The sequence below is a fragment of the Melospiza georgiana genome, chromosome 2 (genome assembly GCF_028018845.1).
Source record: "Melospiza georgiana isolate bMelGeo1 chromosome 2, bMelGeo1.pri, whole genome shotgun sequence".
Lineage (NCBI taxonomy): Eukaryota > Metazoa > Chordata > Aves > Passeriformes > Passerellidae > Melospiza > Melospiza georgiana.
In genome coordinates, this window is record NC_080431.1 from 108,920,465 (window position 1) to 108,937,782 (window position 17,318).

The 17,318-nt window shown below is 37.6% G+C and overlaps 1 protein-coding gene across 4 annotated transcripts in view; it reads left to right on the plus strand.

The window, feature by feature from the left end:
- The window catches only part of IL1RAPL1 (interleukin 1 receptor accessory protein like 1), a 670,406-nt gene extending 653,756 nt beyond the window's left edge, over window positions 1-16,650 (plus strand). For all 4 annotated transcript variants that reach the window (XM_058043156.1, XM_058043167.1, XM_058043178.1 and 1 more), the window contains 3 exons: window positions 1,247-1,390; window positions 10,755-10,925; window positions 12,224-16,650. In XM_058043156.1, coding sequence (XP_057899139.1) covers window positions 1,247-1,390; window positions 10,755-10,925; window positions 12,224-12,942 — 1,034 coding nt within the window. In that variant the 3' untranslated portion in view covers window positions 12,943-16,650. The remainder of the gene's footprint in view (window positions 1-1,246; window positions 1,391-10,754; window positions 10,926-12,223) is intronic.
- The last annotated feature ends 668 nt before the right edge of the window (window positions 16,651-17,318 follow it).

The following is a 17,318-nucleotide window of genomic DNA, read 5'->3' on the forward strand; positions in this document are numbered from 1 at the left end:
ATTGAATTGTATTGTGCTGGATTATCAAATCTACACAACTAGACACAGAAAAGGTTACTCCAAGTCCACACTACTTCACTCAGACAGAAGCTGCCCCTCTGAAGAGGACACTGCGAAAATAACACTTGTTCCAGCACAGATCTTTTATGAAACAAACTCTGTACCTCAGATGTCCAAGATCTGGTATTTCATCATTCCTCAAAACTGAGTGATTTGGAAAAGCATGGAAGCTCTTCAGACTTGCCCCATCTAGTGATTTCCAATTACAAAACTGTTAACAACTCTCTTACTACCCTCCTTTTTTGACACTACCAGTTTTCAGTCAATGAGCAAATGAAAAGTAACGAAGCTCTGCGATCTTCCTACAAACTGGGGGAGGCAAAAAGGAAATATTCCATGGTGGTATATTTCCTTTGGTTTGAAAAGTGGCTCCACTGCTGGTGCTGGACGCCTGTGGTGGCCACAACTGACCAGTCCCTGTCCTCAGGAACGGAGCTCCTTGGTGGTGGCCCCAATCCATCCTGTCAGCAGATGCAGCAGAGACACCAGGGGTCTGAATGTCACAGCAGACTAACCAGGACTGTTTGCTGTGTCTGCACATCAGCTAAGCCCACTGGGGAAAAGTGAGAATAAAACGCAGACCTCTGGGAAACTATTAAAAATATTAACATAAATATAACTGAGATGGGAGGTTGTAGGGTTCCTTGGATAACGTGTCTTCACATCTCTCAAGTGTTTTGTGGGGTTTCTAAAATTATTTTTATTTTTATTTTTATTTTGGAAAAAATAATGAAATTCTTAATCTTGCCCAGTTTGCCCACATTCTGTTTGTATATAGTCCTCAAGAAGGAAACATTCGCCTTTGCTTTCACTCTAAGTCAAATGACAACATTTATCTAGGTAAAGCAAACTGTGATCTATCAACAGAAAGAAAAAAGGAAGAGAATTACAAAATATACCACATATATGCACATACTCATAGACAAACACACACACACACATCCCCAGCAAAATTTAGTTTTTAAATGAGCAATTCATATGGTGTATCAGAGGGAAAAAACATCTTATTGAAGAATAAAAAACCCATCAATCAGGTATTCATTCAAGGGCTTTATAATGAAATAAATACATAAAATAACCCATCATTCATTATTTTATTTTAATGTTCAACAGAAATGCAAGGTCTGCTGCTAATCTTTCTGTGGTTTGGAATGTGGTTGTTACTGCATTTTGTAATTCTTTGCAGAGCTGATGTACACAGTTGAGCTTGCTGGTGGGCTTGGTGCTATTCTGCTGCTGCTTGTTTGTTTAGTGACTATCTACAAGTGTTACAAGATAGAGATTATGCTCTTCTACAGAAATCATTTTGGAGCTGAAGAACTAGATGGAGGTAAGGCAGATTCTTAGCACATTTCCTACTTTCTAAGAATATCTGTCTTTTATTTCTTTCCACCAAGGCCCAAATTTCATTTCAGTTCAAGATGTATTAACAACTGCAATTTTAGGTGCTGACTTGAATATACATTCCTCATGGAGCACATAAACACAGTCACTGCTGAGCTGATGTATGTGCTGTTCTCTGGAGCTCCAGAAGACATCCATGTCTTTTGGTTTTTTATTCCCAACACTGAATGCAAATTGCCAACATCTGTGCATTAAAGATTTTCACTTCCTGTCAGCTCTGAAAGCCAGCTTTACTTTTCTGTGAGCAAGGGGGTGTTTTTCCTAATTGTATTGAACAAATAGGTAGAGGTGGAAGTATATCTCAATTTACTGCTTGTTTAAACTGATCAGTTTCAATAAACTGTACTGAGTGTTTGGGAATGTACCCAGTAGTTCCTTTGCTTGAGTTCATTTACTTAATCACTGAGCAGGCTGCAAATGGTTATTAAAGTTGTTCTGTGGTTCAAGGATGTCCAGCCTAAAAAAAAGTAATCCACATTATAGGCACCAGCTCTGTCAAACATATACACAAATTTTCATCTTTACCTTTTTAAGGACTGAAGGAAGACATAATCTTTGCCTCTAGCCTTACTAATCAAAATTCTTGTTGAACAGCAAACTGGGTTGAGCTGAAGGCTCTGATTAATTAGATTTGGTTTATTGGGTCAGAGTTCCTGATGTTTTGGGCTACCACTATGTCTTTGGTGACAGGACCTTTTTTTCCTACAGAAATACTAATAAAAGGTTTTTTTGCAGGTCGAGATAATAGCCTGTAGACAGAAGCCACTGTGATATCTGTGATATATTAAAATAAATATGTACTGATAAACAAGTGATAGCTAAATCTGTCACTGATAAGGAAAAGAGCAGTTGCAGAATTACAGGTCCTTATATAAGACTTCCATAATAAAATCACTAGGGAATGACCCATTTCTGCCTCCCATCTAAAAATGCACAAGGATTCAAAATAGAAAATGCTCAGAACAACAAGCCAAAGAACATCAGAACATTTTGTAACCTTCTACGGGATTTACAAAAAGATGCATTAATGTAGCAGCTCAGTGAGGAAAAAAGTCAGGTTATTCTATTTATTTTACTGAGGAGGAAACTGAGGCCCAGAGGGACTGTGAGTCATGGAGGATTTTGACAGACACCTTTTTTACGGAAGCTGAGATCCTCTCCTATCCACAAAGCAGCTGCCAGTTTAAATGTGCATGCTTACTTCCATAAATTATGTGAATTTAATAATAGTCATATTAGAATATGCAGAAATAGACACTTAAAAATTCTTTCGATAGATGTAATTTTTTTTTCTCTTAGTATCAGTAAGTAATTCTTGCTTTTATAGTTGTCATTTATCTTTTTCTCAAATAATTCCAATTAATTTGAGGAATTACACTGCCAGGTGTTATACTCTTGCCTCTCTCTCTTGTCCCATCCCAACCATTGGTCACTTGGGAACAGCAATACTTGAATAGCGGATTTTAAACATCAAAAAAAGTTACCTCTAAAAGATTCTATTATTCAAAAGGAGGAAAACCAATATCCATTCAGTTTATCCTTCTGAGCAAAAGTCATTGTTAAAGAAGGTCAAGCATGGATTTTCCTTAGAAGATCAGGGTAAACACTGATACCTTGAGTGCTTAACCACAGCAATATAAAAAGAAAAATACTATTTATAAATTCCTAGTGCAAACATGTAGCTTCTACCATGTTCAATATGATAGCAACATGGATAAAACCCATTGTGCTAATGAAATGACTGCAGCTGCACATTTCACTCTGTCTCTTTCACTTCCACTCATGCAAAAGATGGAAGATGGAGAGAAAATGTTCCACAGAAGCTCAAGACATGGCTTGTGCAGAAATAAATTGCAGACATAGACCGAGATCCCTTCCTTGGGCTTAGTTAGTTACTGACAGACACAAAATGCTGAACTCTAAAATCCTATTCTAACCACATCTCCTGCAGTGCAGCAGCAGAGCGCCCACGTTCTATTCATAATTTACACCATGTTCTGTCATACTTCAGGACAGCATGGAGATAAGCAAACATCAAAATATCACAGTCTTTTTTTTTTTTTTGTGTGCACTGTATTGTACCCAGAGAGGATTTGAAATGCTTTAAAGGTGAAGTCCAATTAAAATTTTCAGTTGAAAATCTCTTTTAAAATTCAATGCTTCATTTCTTCCCTGATCAGAGAACAAGCCCTTCAGGATGTCAAATCTCATCACAATTCCTTTTTCCTTCCCAAGCCTTAGACGCATCAGTTTTTCTGAGGCTAACTAAAATACGCATTTTTGTGGGAGGCATGGGTAAATTGTGAGAAGTATTTGAAAACAAAGTATTTAACCCTTACAGCTAATGCAACTCAATTTATTACTTTCTGTAGGGATACTGCAGATTAAAGAAGTGCCTGCAGCTGTCAATTCCTCATTTCTCTAACTTACACTGTTGAATTTCCCAGTGTTTTTTTCTCAGCCTAAGGACAAGGCTCTCCTGTTTTTCTCTCTCCTTCAGACACTCCTGCTCAGTCCTGAGAATGGGAATTGAAGCCTCCTTTTATGTTTTTATGGTTGATTCCCTGCCTTTCCTGCTAGTTTGGAATACAGTAATATTGCTGCTTCACCTCTCACTCTATTCCTGTGCTCTCCAACTGCATGGGAGCTGGCTCCTCACAAGGGGATGGGGTGATGGACCCCACAACGTGTCCCTCAGTGCAGAGGAGCACAGGGTGCCCCTGTCCACTCAGGGACCTCACTGTGGGTGTCTGACAGCTCCCCAGTCACTGGAGCACAGGGAAAAGGGAAACACTCTGACCCTTGACAAAGCAGTAGCTTCTTTACCTGCAGGTGTTTGATGTGACCTTGCATCTCTGAGCCATAACTCACCACTACTGGTTTGGTGGCCAGAAACTCCCAAATCTGTTTAGGTGGAAAAATCCAGTTTAAGATCTTTCTGCATACACAATAAAGATGATAGCTTGAAGTGCCCTGCAAACAAAGCACACTCTAGGGACTAAAATTATATTACTGAAAGCCACTCTTAGAAGTGATGATTTCTTTTGTTTTGTTGCATATTGTGCTCCAACAAAACAGATTTTATACCACGTTCATTCTCTGTGTAGATTTTTAGCAGTGCCTTTTCATGTATTTTTTACTTGAAGGACCTTCTCTTGCTGTTGTTCCCAGTTTTTAAATGACTTTGTGAAAAGAAGTACTGTACTTTAACTGACAGAGTGAAAATGTAAATAGCCATTTACAAGTAGCAGTGATCAACACGTGCCCTGACTTCTTTCTAGCTTGCGCTCTATGACTTTAAATGCTAATTGTATCAGAAGACATATTACCACTATGCAGAAATCTGCTTTTTATCTAAATTTAAGCTGATTTCTAGACACCCAAAAGTCAGTGGAAATTTTCCCATTATTTTACCTGGGACAGCTTTCTCCTTTTACTTTTCCTGCTCATCAAATTGTGCAAGGAGCAATCCCCAGGCACATCAACCACAGTGAGGGTGGAGAGGAGAATAATTTCTCTCAGTAGTGCAGTTATGATCCTGCCTCAGAGTGGATAGGAGGCTCAAAGTGACCAAATTAGCTGGTTTTGATTTTTTTTTGTTTGTCTTTCTAGATCTAAGAGGTTCCAGTGCATATGTGAATGACTGTATGCCAGTTTTAATTTACATTATGGATAAACCCAGAAGTCAATGGGTGACAAGCTAAAAACCATTGGACATGGTCAGATAGGCAAACATACTCAAGAACTTTTACACGTGTTTGTGTTTTAAATTCTAGTTTCAGAGGCAAGACCATACAGTACAGCTAATAGAAACAGTTTGCAGGTATCTGCTGCTCCATCACCTGGGTAGATTTTTAACATTTTAAAATGGTGAAAGTTTTTTATCAAGGATTTGCTAAGCAAAGGTGAACACAATCTTAAAAAAAGACAGAAAAGAAGAAATTTTACACTAGGAGGATGGCAAAAACAAGAAGTAATTGAAGACAAAACCTGACTAAACGTGTTTTAAACAGAAGTCAAACTTTAGGCTCAAGGAATAAAAAAGACTGTAGGCCGCTGATAGCTAAAAAGCGAGAGTTTTGTTTGAGAGCTCAAATTATGACCTTCACAATGACCCTTGGTGCTTTTAGGTTCCATCAGCTGTTTCTAAAATATTGGTCAGGGGCTCATTGTGGTGTCCTCAGTCTTCTGCTCAGCTCTCTGTGCCATGGAAACCTTGTTGAATGGAAGGAAGCCATGGCCTCTGTGCAGCTCTGTTACAGGGAAGGCCACTGGGCCAGGCCTGGGGAGTTTCTGTTCTGGAAAAGTGGCTGCTTGTTTGTTTGTTTGTTTGTTTTCCACCATATTTCTGAAATAAAGAAATAAAGCCAAGTGCTCCCAATAAGATCAAAACGTGCCACTGCTGAGCTCTCCCAGTTCCGGAAATCTTGTTTGGGTTTGGTACATGACATCTGCAATGTTTCTTGGCTGGGCTGTTTGCCCTTTCATGAGAGATGAATTTCTGCTTCGTGCTGAGGGAAAGCAAATCAATGCTCAAATTAGGAGATTGATGAAACTGGCTCTTCCTTGTAGTTCCTGTTGCACCTGGGAGTCCTTATGTAATCATGATTTTGTCCTTGCTATTATTTAACTGCAAAAGACTAGCAGGGTTCATGGGTGAACCTATGGGAATGCCCAGATAATGTCTTATTAATTGTCCAGGACAAGAGCAGATAAGAGATACTTCTTGGTGGTGTCCTGGGTTTCATCCCAGTGAAACTCTTAAGCAGCAAGTATTGGCAGTGCTTTAAGATTCTTCAGGTTTCTGTGTGACTAAGTTATTAACTTTCAAATATAACTTTTACCAGTGGTTTAAGCACCACCAAAGCACTTGTGTTAATGATTATGCTATGCAGGTATAGCTAGACTGAAATTACTGCTGAAGTTAGTGACTTTGCAATTACTGAATCTTCCCTGGGGATGCACAAAATAAGTTTGCAATAGCAGTCTCACCACTCGTTTATATATTCTTATTGGCTATTGGCAAATTGTGACGATAAGAAGTCCTGCTCTATGAATATCAATTTAAAATTCTATTAAAATCACCTTAGAAAAATGCAGCTCTCTTCTTTCTAAACATTACTGGTTACAAAAAGGGATTTTTCTCTTATTTAATTACAATTTTATTGCTGGAAAACTGTTTCCTTTAACTCTTCTTGTTTATGCTATTTATTTACATCTGAAATGCAATTCAAACAATAAAAACTGAATTTATGTCTCTACTGAATATGAGATTTTTCTAGATTCTGCACATGAAATGTCCTAATTTAAAGGAAAATTCCTTATTTTTTCTCTCTTCCTATTTCACAGAATTTAAAGTGCATGTGCAATTTATTATATATATATATATATATATATATATATATTTAAAAATAAAATATTACCAAGATCATCTTTGAATTTCAAACTAAGAGATTGTTATAGGTTAAAAAGTTCAGATGCAAAGTAGAAAAAAAAGATATTCCCATACAATTCAACATCACTCACTTGCACAAGAATGTGAACTATCATGAGGAATGCTACATTTAAAATATACTATGCTATGGAAAAATTGTGTGGGTAGTTCTTAATTTTTATTAACATTAAAAGGGCTTGACATTTAAAAATAATAGAAAATGTTACATCAGCAACAGTAAATAGTGTGAAGAAAAGTAGAAGTATTTTTGAAAGACCTAGGATTTGAGTGGTTATTCAACTCAGCATTAAATGACATTTTTTCATTATATTAAGGATAACCACTATCCCAATCTATATATTAAATGTAGCCCCTAAAATAGTGAAGCAAATACAGATTAAGAAATGCCATAATTTTTAAGCAACTACAGTCTCTGAGAAATTTTGACAGGTTCTTTGTAACCTTTCCTGAACAGATCATGTGTTTTGAAGACAAAAGTTTCCTGTATCAGTTTGACTCCAGCTCCCTGCAGCATATGGAAGGATCCAATCTCCTGTTTCCCCTCGAAATCCTGTGCATGGTCAGCTGCCTCCACTGCACTGAATGTGTCTGAAGGCACTGGCAAAATAATCTGAGGATTTCAGGATGCACAGACACATAAACTGACTCCATCCTCTAGGTCTTAGAGCTTAATTGAAATAAGGTTCATTATGAAAGACAACATTGTGGGGTTTCTCCTTATTTTGATCTCTTAATCTGTCATGTGCTAAAATCTATCATGCCAGCTAAAAGTCAGAATTTGTCACTGGCTTGAACATGGCTGATAAGAAAAAAAAATACTCTAGAAAGTTTTGGGTTTTTTTTTAATTTTTCATTATGATTTATCTGTCCCACATTAGCAGGAATATCTTCAATGTTTAAGTTTATTAAACCCTCAAAGGCCCAAACTGCTGACTTCTTGCAGTGCAACATGGAAATCATTAGAAAACACATACATCTATAATGCAAATTTGATGTTAAATGTGCTTGGTGGTCCCTGTAGAAGAGGGAGTTTTATCTTTCTTTCTGTAGGCACCAGCTTATCATTTCTTCATGTGTAGCTGTTAAGAGAGCATGCATACAGATGAGTTCTTAGATGTCTGATAGCAATTTACTTACCCAAAGATCCCATTTGCATGTGAAAAAGTAGATGCATATAGAGTCTGGGTTTCATTTTATGCTTACACTGAGCCTTTAAGTGACTGCTGCTGAGCACATCCTCGGAATAACAAGAAGCATTTACAGCTTCATCCCCTAAAAATTTATATCACTTCTGTTGGATTAACATTGTAGAAAGTTACAGAGAGCATGACAGCATACTCTGCATTTAGATGAGTACCAAAAGGAATGGGCAGGATTAAAGGATGCGTGCTCCAATGATGCAATGGGTGCTTTGCCTAGAAACCTGGGCCACTAAGTGAAGTAATGTTTCCATGTGTTATTAATAGAGATGAGGTTTGACCCTCAGTGTTTACCCCTAAGGTCTATATAAACCTGTGGCTGAGTGTAGCTCCATGACCATTGCTCACTTAAAATCTTCTCCTTTTCAGCTCCATAGAATGGTTGAGTTGATAGGACAGTTTGTAACTCAGTTTGTTTTGCCTGGAGTCTTGCAGTACTCGTGGTTTGGGGCTGACAAGCATTTGTGGACTGAAGGCATCACACCTTGAGCAAAAGCTGCATTTGACCTCATTGTGATGAATTAATCCAGAGCTGCCCCTTGCCTGATGCCTGAAAACATCTCTGCAGATATACCCTAGATCCCAACCATTCTTTGCCCTACAAATACTAGTAAAACTAGGAGGGAAAGATATTTTTCCTGCAATGCAGGATGATGTAGCTGTAGTTAGGGGAGATGCTGAGATGCTGGAGCCTCCATGATATGAAAAAATGTGTACTTTGACTAAATGCATAAGTGCAATATTTGCATATGCAATAAAACAATCTCACAGCACAAATAATCCCCTCCAAGTAAGAATGTGTGCTTGTATCTTAGCAGGCATTACTCAGCCTTTAAAACAGTTTGAATTCTACATTATTTATCTCTTTGAAAAATGATGCATTCTCATCTTTACTCAAAGACTGAACAGAGCAGCACTTGTCTCAAGCATGTACCATGGTCATGACCATTAATGTCTGACAATAGAATATGTCATTGCAGCATCAGCAATTTTCAGTTGTAATAATTTCCCCATATATTTGTTGACCTCACTGTGTGGTAACTCTTTTGCTGGGTTATCACTGTCCAACTGCAGAAACAAAAACCTGCAGTGTATGTCCTTCTATACTTGATCAAATCCATCTTATTTTAAGGCATTATCAAAGACAGGAGATGCTTTTCTGTTGTTAAAGGACATGTTTTTATAAATACTCCCAAAAAATTCTGGAAAGTGTGACCCATGAAAGGCAGTGCTTCTCTTTTTCTTAGTTTCTATTTTTTTTGCTGTTGTTTTGGTTGGGTTTGTTTTTTCTTTCACTTGTTTTGTTTGTGTTTTTTTTTTTCCTTTTGGCTATAACAATGCAATAGATAATACTGCACAAAAGATGTGCGGGGCACAGAATGAGCACAGAATGGCCATTTCATGGGTTTAGAAAGTTTAAAAGTAGTAACAGTGCAACCACATTTGTTCTGTCATCTGCAAATGTTAATAAGCATAGTGAACATGGTCCCTCAGAAGGGAGAGAGGACTGCTCAAGATTAGCACTGCTCCATTAATTTCATTTACACTCTTTCCATCCACCCTACAGCTGGCAGGTTTTTCAAAATAATGCTACCAGACTACAAAAAGGTGTAAAATGAAGAAAGGAGCTGCTCAATAAGTAAATGAAGTCAGCACTGACTGAATATAACATTACTTATGACACACAGTATTTAGAATATTCAATCAGATCTCTTTTATAAGCGATTGATATTCTGGGTAGTCTGTTCATAATGTTGTCAAGAGAGTTAGAAGGATGTTAACATTTCATTACTCTTGTCATTGATTTTCCTCTGCTTTCTTCACAACAAAAATCAGAACGTGACCTCTTATTCCACTGAATTAGTTCCAGAACACTTGGCATTATTGACCTCCTAATGAAAATTAATGGCAGCCCTTTTGATTCAGTCTTTCAAGTAGGCACACCAAGCACATTTAAAACACAGGCATGGTTATTTCTCATATTGAAGTAACACACTGTTAAGTAATGAAATTTACATTAATACAATATTAAATTTGCAAATTTAAGTGCACAGAATTCAAGAAATTTAAATTACATTATCAGGAGCTGATGCTGGAAAGATTTAAGCTTGGCAATAATTTCAGACCTGGAGAATTAAAGAGTTTTACAAGGAATGCTATATGTACACTTAAAGCATTTCAGCCTCAGGTCCTAAATTTATAGTAAAATTCTGGTAAAACTGAAATACTTTTACTATGCAGCAGAGACATTTACATTAGCCCAGTTATTTCCATGCTCTTCATTCTCCTCTTATGCTAGAGAAGAATGCAAATTCTCAGTGACTTTTGACTTTTGTGCTCATGAGCTGTCACCCTGCTGTTGAATGGATTTCCTTCATTCAGATCCTTACATAAACTGACTTCTGTCTATGGACATGGAGCCTTTCTTCCTTGTGTCTGTGTAACTCAGGATTATCCCTACCAGGTGAAACAGGAAAGCTGAATGAATGCGTATCTGGAGACTGGGTGAAAGCTCGCCATTTTATCTAAACCATTTCCTCTTCCCGGAAAATTCTCCTAGAAATAATACCTGGGGAAATATCTGGGAAAACTGCTAAAATAAGGAATAAACTAACTTAATTTCCCTCTTTCCTTAGACAACAAAGATTATGATGCATATCTATCTTATACCAAAGTGGATCCTGACCAGTGGAATCAAGAAACTGGAGAAGAAGAAAGATTTGCTCTTGAGATTCTACCAGATATGCTGGAAAAGCATTATGGATACAAGTTGTTCATACCAGACAGAGATTTGATTCCCACAGGAAGTAAGTAATATCTTTATTTTCATGTGATATTGAATGAGAAAATGAGTGATTGCAGGGATTGTTTTAGTCTTGCTTCTAAATCTACTCCTTCAGAATGTGATCTTTTCTCCCATGTCTTCGAGAATGGTGAGGATAAGCAACCAAACCTTAATGTGCATTTCCCAGATAAGAGGATCATTGTTTAGTAATTGTATTGTTTTAATTGAAGGTAAAACAGTGCAGAAAGGGGATGCATAAGTAAAGGAAATGAAAGAAACTAACATTTTTCAGATTTTTTGAGAACTTGCACATCTAGGAATGAATACCAAGTTCTGTGTTTTCAGTTCCTTAGATTTTGTTTGGAAATATATCCATGATTCTAAATATTACAGAAATTCACACAGGAAGGAAAAAACTGTGTTTGGACTAAGATTATGGTTGAGAAATACACTAGAAAAAAATGTAGTGAATTCTGTCAGTGTCCACTGTAGCCAATTCTATAGCGGATGTACTTGATCATTCTCAGAGACTGAATACTAGAATTGATTCCAGCTGGTACAAGTAGATCTTTTTCATGTTCCTCTCACATATTCCAACATAAGTGCAGTATTTTGTTAGTTGTTGTAATATTCTTCATGACTTCAGTGTAACCATATAGACAGTGACTAAGTTCAATACCTTTAATGAAAGATAAAAGAAAGGATGCTTGGTATAGACAAACAACATAGAACATCAAGCAATCTAATGGATATTTTTTAAATCTACAGCACACTAAACACTAATTTGCAGGAAATAACAATTTTTATGAATGCATGTGGAAGGGGCATGTAGGAAAAACAGAATCTTAGCCTACCAAAATAACTTAGAGTATCATTTGGATTTGAGACTGAGGTCCTGAAGCACATGGCTGCTGCTCTGTTGTCTAACTGGATGACTTTGCCTTTTTAAAAGTAAAAATCATGATGGGCATATTTGTTCCAATAGCAATATAGATGATACAAAGCCACAGCTCATGAAGAAACACTCACAATCCATAGCACGTGTGAGAATAGATGTTTTGCAGGATCACAGAATGGCTGAGGTTGGAAGGGGCCTGTGGAAATCATCTCTTCCAAACTCTCTGATCAAGCAGGTCCATTTAGAGCAGGTTGCTCAAGACCACGTTCTGCCAGACCAGCCTGGCACATTTATAAATTATATTTTTGCATATTTCAGTGAGATCTTCAGGGAGCAGGGATTTGCCTCTGTTCTTTCTAACCAGTTTATGAGAGCAGACAGTTTTGTTAGATTGCTTTTTGAGAAATTGTTTTGTTTTGTAGCCTACATTGAAGACGTGGCAAGATGTGTAGACCAAAGCAAGCGACTGATCATCGTCATGACTCCAAGTTACGTGGTAAGAAGAGGTTGGAGCATCTTTGAACTGGAAACAAGGCTTCGAAATATGTTAGTCACGGGAGAAATCAAAGTGATACTGATTGAATGCAGTGAACTACGAGGAGTTATGAACTACCAGGAGGTTGAGGCCCTAAAGCATACCATCAAGCTCCTCACTGTCATTAAATGGCACGGACCAAAATGCAACAAGTTGAATTCCAAGTTCTGGAAACGTTTACAGTACGAAATGCCTTTTAAGAGGATTGAACCCATGACAAACGAGCAGGTTTTAGATGTCAGTGAGCAGGGGCCCTTTGGGGAACTGCAGACAGTCTCCGCAATTTCCATGGCTGCTGCCACCTCCACTGCTCTTGCCACTGCCCATCCAGACCTGCGCTCCACCTTTCATAACACATATCATTCACAGATGCGCCAGAAACACTATTACCGGAGCTATGAGTACGATGTACCTCCTGCTGGCACCCTGCCTCTTACCTCAATAGGTAACCAGCACACCTACTGCAACATCCCCATGACACTTATAAACGGGCAGCGGCCGCAGACAAAAACTAACAGGGAGCAGAACCCCGAAGAGGCTCACACAAACAGTGCCATACTGCCCCTCCTGCCACGGGAGACCAGTATATCCAGTGTCATTTGGTGACCGACATGCAAGGGGCTGCCAATCCCCTTGAGTAGGAGCAGAGTCTGCAGTCTGGTGCCTGGAACTACATCCTCGACTGCTGCTGTTAAACATGCATTACAATCGATAACAAACGAGGAAAAACAGGGTCTTGTACATATGTTTTTGCAATTTCTTTGTAGCATCAGTCTTCCTGTTTTACCCATGTCTCTTCCCATTCACATTTTTGACTTTGTTTTATATGTCATTGGAATTTGTATATTTACATTTTTTTTAAATGAAGAGACTGCTGTATAGATAGGAAACTTTTTTGCTTCATTAGTATAGTTTTAGACTTTTTTGTTTATTTGTTTATAACCTCTCTTGGGAATGCTTGGACAAAGCTATGTTGATATCAGAAGCACCATCCATTTTGTTGGCCTGCCTAGCCATGCCTGCTGCAGCTCACCTCTTTTGGAGAGTTTTTGTTCTTATAAGGACCCCACTGCTCACTGAGAGCTCCAGTTTCATTTCTACTCCCGTAATGTGCACTGCTCCTTCCCTGCCCTTACAAAGACCCCCATTTGGGGTAACACTACAGTCTGACCATCTAACATGTAACTTGGTAGATACCTGTCAAACAAGAGAAAATACCCAATCTGTATCGGTTGCTTCACAGTAGTCACTAGAGTGTGTAGAAACTATAGCCGGTTTGGTTTTTGCTTTCTTGGGTTTGGTTTCTTTCTTAATTCTTATTTTAAGAATGAGTTGGTTGTATGCCTTTTATAAATATAAAAGCAACCCTATTTTTAACACGTCCTGGAAAAGTATTAATGTGGTTGTGGATTTTATTTTTTAAGCACTCTTTTTTTTTTTTCCTTTCTCAACTTTCAAAATCTTGCAAATAACATTTGCAAATGTCAGGCGAGTAAGACAAGTGAGGCAATAGACACTGAAGTGCAGAGTCCTGCTGATATGTACAGTGATGACTTTCAAACCAAAGGGGAATAAAAAAGACAGTATTGTAGATGGTTTGTCACTTTGTATTATAGAAAGTGTTATTTTCAAAAAAAAAAAAGTAAGAGCAAAACATTATTTTCCTGTGGATTTCAGAGTCCCTTGTATTTTAATGTTCCAAAAACTGTATTTGCTTTAAAATTATATATTCAAGATTAAGAAATCTTCTTTCATTTGGTTTTAGCTTGTAATGATAAATAAAACTTTATTAATTTCAACATGATTTCAGTAAGAACTCAGGCAGAAAAAATGACGTGATTACCAGAAATATAACTGTTTTCAGAATAAACTTTATTTATACAAAATTAATATTTAAATCAGACCTGGAAGTATTAAAAAAATTTATCCACTTTAATGAATAAATAAATTAGTTTTATTTTTATGTATGATTCCATCTTTGAGGAGTTGCAAATAATGCATGTACCATGGCTGACAGGGAAGAATAAAAGCCCACCACTGTGTTTACATCCAGACATCTTTGAGACAAATTAAATAAGCACCTTGCTCATACTTATGTTTTAAATAACGGAAAGTCCTTTCTGGTTTTAGAAGGAGAGAAGAGTGGTGCAGCTCTACAACAAATTCAGGCCAAGCTCTCTGCTGGCAGAAGCAGAGGAGCTGGAGTAGAGTTACTGGTTGCAGCACACTGTCATAGAGCCTTGGGTTTGATTTACCCTGGCAGAAGTGTAACTGGTGTCCTGGCACACAGGCCTCAAAGTCTATTTATGTAATTAATTAGCTGTAGGTGTTTTTGTGGCAGCTGAATGATATCGGCCAATATAATGGATGTTGTGGGGTTTGCTCATCATGATTGTCACAACAAGAAAAGTAGAGCTTATAATATTTTGGTCTTAATGAGAAGTGAGTGGAGAAGCTGCAGTTTGGGGGATATTTGTGGGAGCAATCCAGAACTGACAGTGTGGGAGGAAATGACTGTGCTTCTGTTGTGAAAGTCAAGAAATCTCAGCATCTGCATAAGAAGCTAATAGACCTTTGAGGTGTACACTTTTATTTGCTTAAAATGTTTATTTCTCTGAGATTAAGCTCAAGTCCTTTTCTACAATGCATTCTTTATTATAGTGTCTCTGGACATGTGCCAAACATCCACAAAATGGAAATTAGGCTGCCAGGTCACATACAATTTTAAGAGAACTTTGCACGTTTGCTTTAAGAAAGCTATTATTTATTTGCTCTTACAGACACCTGTCAGGCACTGATGGCATTTTCCTTCATTCATTTGGATGCCTGTCCTGGTTTTCACTGGGCTGAGGGGAGGAGAAGGGGAGGGGTTGAGTGAGTGGCAGTGCGGTGCTTAATTTCCATCTGGGCTTAAATCACAACAGTCCCAAATACCCCAGGATCCCCTGAAAGCAATGCATTATTCTTTTCCCCTTTACATGCCCTGGTGTAAAGACTGGGATGTGGAATAAATGTAGGATGTAATTATTTGACAATGGGTAGGTCTTTCCTTAGCCACATGGGAAGTAATTTTCTGTTCTTCTATTTTTAGTGTAGATTTAAGCACTTTGAATAGCATGATTCAGGGATTGACAAATACTATTTGATATTCACACTACTTAAAGGAAGATTTTCTTATAATGTTTTGTCATAATATTAAATATAAGAAAAACAAGCAAACAAAAAAAAGAGAAACCACAAAACCTGAAATAAGTGGAGAAGTTGTCTGTGGCTTTAGAAACATTCCTCCTTAGTATTCCCCTTCTGTGAACAGCTCTGTGTGGGGAACAGTGAAGGAAAGTGTTGTGTGTTCACGTGCTCTGTGTTTGACAAACATTCTGTTGGAATGCAAAATAAAATGGAAACAAACAAACAAGCAAACAAACCAAAACCAACAAAAATTGTCATTGCCCTAGTGCTTAGGCTCCATCATTTTTGGTGAAGGTGTTTTAGTTTTTGACAATGCAGCCTGAAATGTGCATGCAATAGCCACATATAAGGTTTAGCCATAAGCAAATAGCACTTTATTTTAAAAAAGGCACAGTGTGATGATCAGAAAAACTTACTCTGCCTGGTCAATAACTTTGGGTCTGTATGTGGATTCTATGCACGTGAATTATTCAAGTGTGGTGCTCTGTCTTTATAAGGCTCTCTCCAATCATGGTAGTCCATGTTATAAAAGGACTCTTCTTACACAGCTTGTGTAAATTCAGTATATAGGTTCTTCAGAGAGGATACATAGCTGGAAAGAAATGGGAGACTGTATAGAATGCAGCTAATTGTTTTGAAGACAAAATGCATTGCTGGGTCTAATTCTGTTCTCAGTTACAGCACTATGATTTGAGAGTAAATCTAATAAAACTGAATGAGTGCAGGATTGATTTGTGTTGGAGAAGAAAGCTGGAAAAACAAAGAGAAAAAGGAATTCATATTTGCAGTCTGTGACAAGCTGAAATCTTGGCTGCAAGGAAAGGAACAGCAAAATGCCTTCTGGATTTCAGTGGGGACCCAGTTCTCACCTGGCAGCCAACATCAAACGCTTTCTATATGATCTGTTTCAGAGTTCAGCATTGTTAGGCTAAGACACAAACTAAGATTTTTCTATTTCTGCACAGCTTTGAAAACCATGTGTATTTTACATAATGGGTGATAATCAGTTCCATAATAGTCAGAAAGCTTGTTATACCCGCCTGATCCAAATTCACAAGGCTTTATTTGGATATTGTGCATTAATGACTCATTTAAATTATAGATAGAGCAGTGAGATTTGGGAAAAGTGGCCTAGTAAAAAGGATTCCTTCATTTTTACACCAAAAAAAAAAAAAAAAAAGAAAAAAAAAAGAAGAAGAAAATGTCAAGCTAGTAAGCCTAAGGAGAATTTAATTAAAATCCAAAGAAGGAAAAAAACCACAGTAGTAAAGTAAGCTCAAAAATAGAACAATGGTCAATGGAGAATAAAGGGTAAAATACCCACTTGCTTTTTGACTGTGTTGTGGTTTCTTTTGTCATGCAAAGCTCTGTACTCTGGCTGACCTACATCAAGCAACTGGCTTTTTTGGAGGCCATCCAGACAGATCAGCAACACAAATATGTCCCTGTATGTCTAATACACTTCCGAATGATTTTGTACTTGTTGATAGTCCAGCACAGTCCTTCCATTGTTGTTATAAAGAGGAAGGCAAAAATCTGTCAGCACTAAAAAAAAATCTCTGTAACAGACTTAGTTTATTAACTAGAATAACTAAATTCCTTCACTCCTACCCCCTACCTGGTTTGTTGTTATTGGGACACATTTTCTAACCCAGCTGAGAAATAGGATAAAGTGGCTGGCAACAGAAAAACTGTAAGCAACTTCATAAGAATGTTTCCTTGTATTATGAGGGTTGAAAGTTCCCTGGCTTTTTTTTTTTTTTTTTTTTCCCCACAGGCACATCTCTTCACCT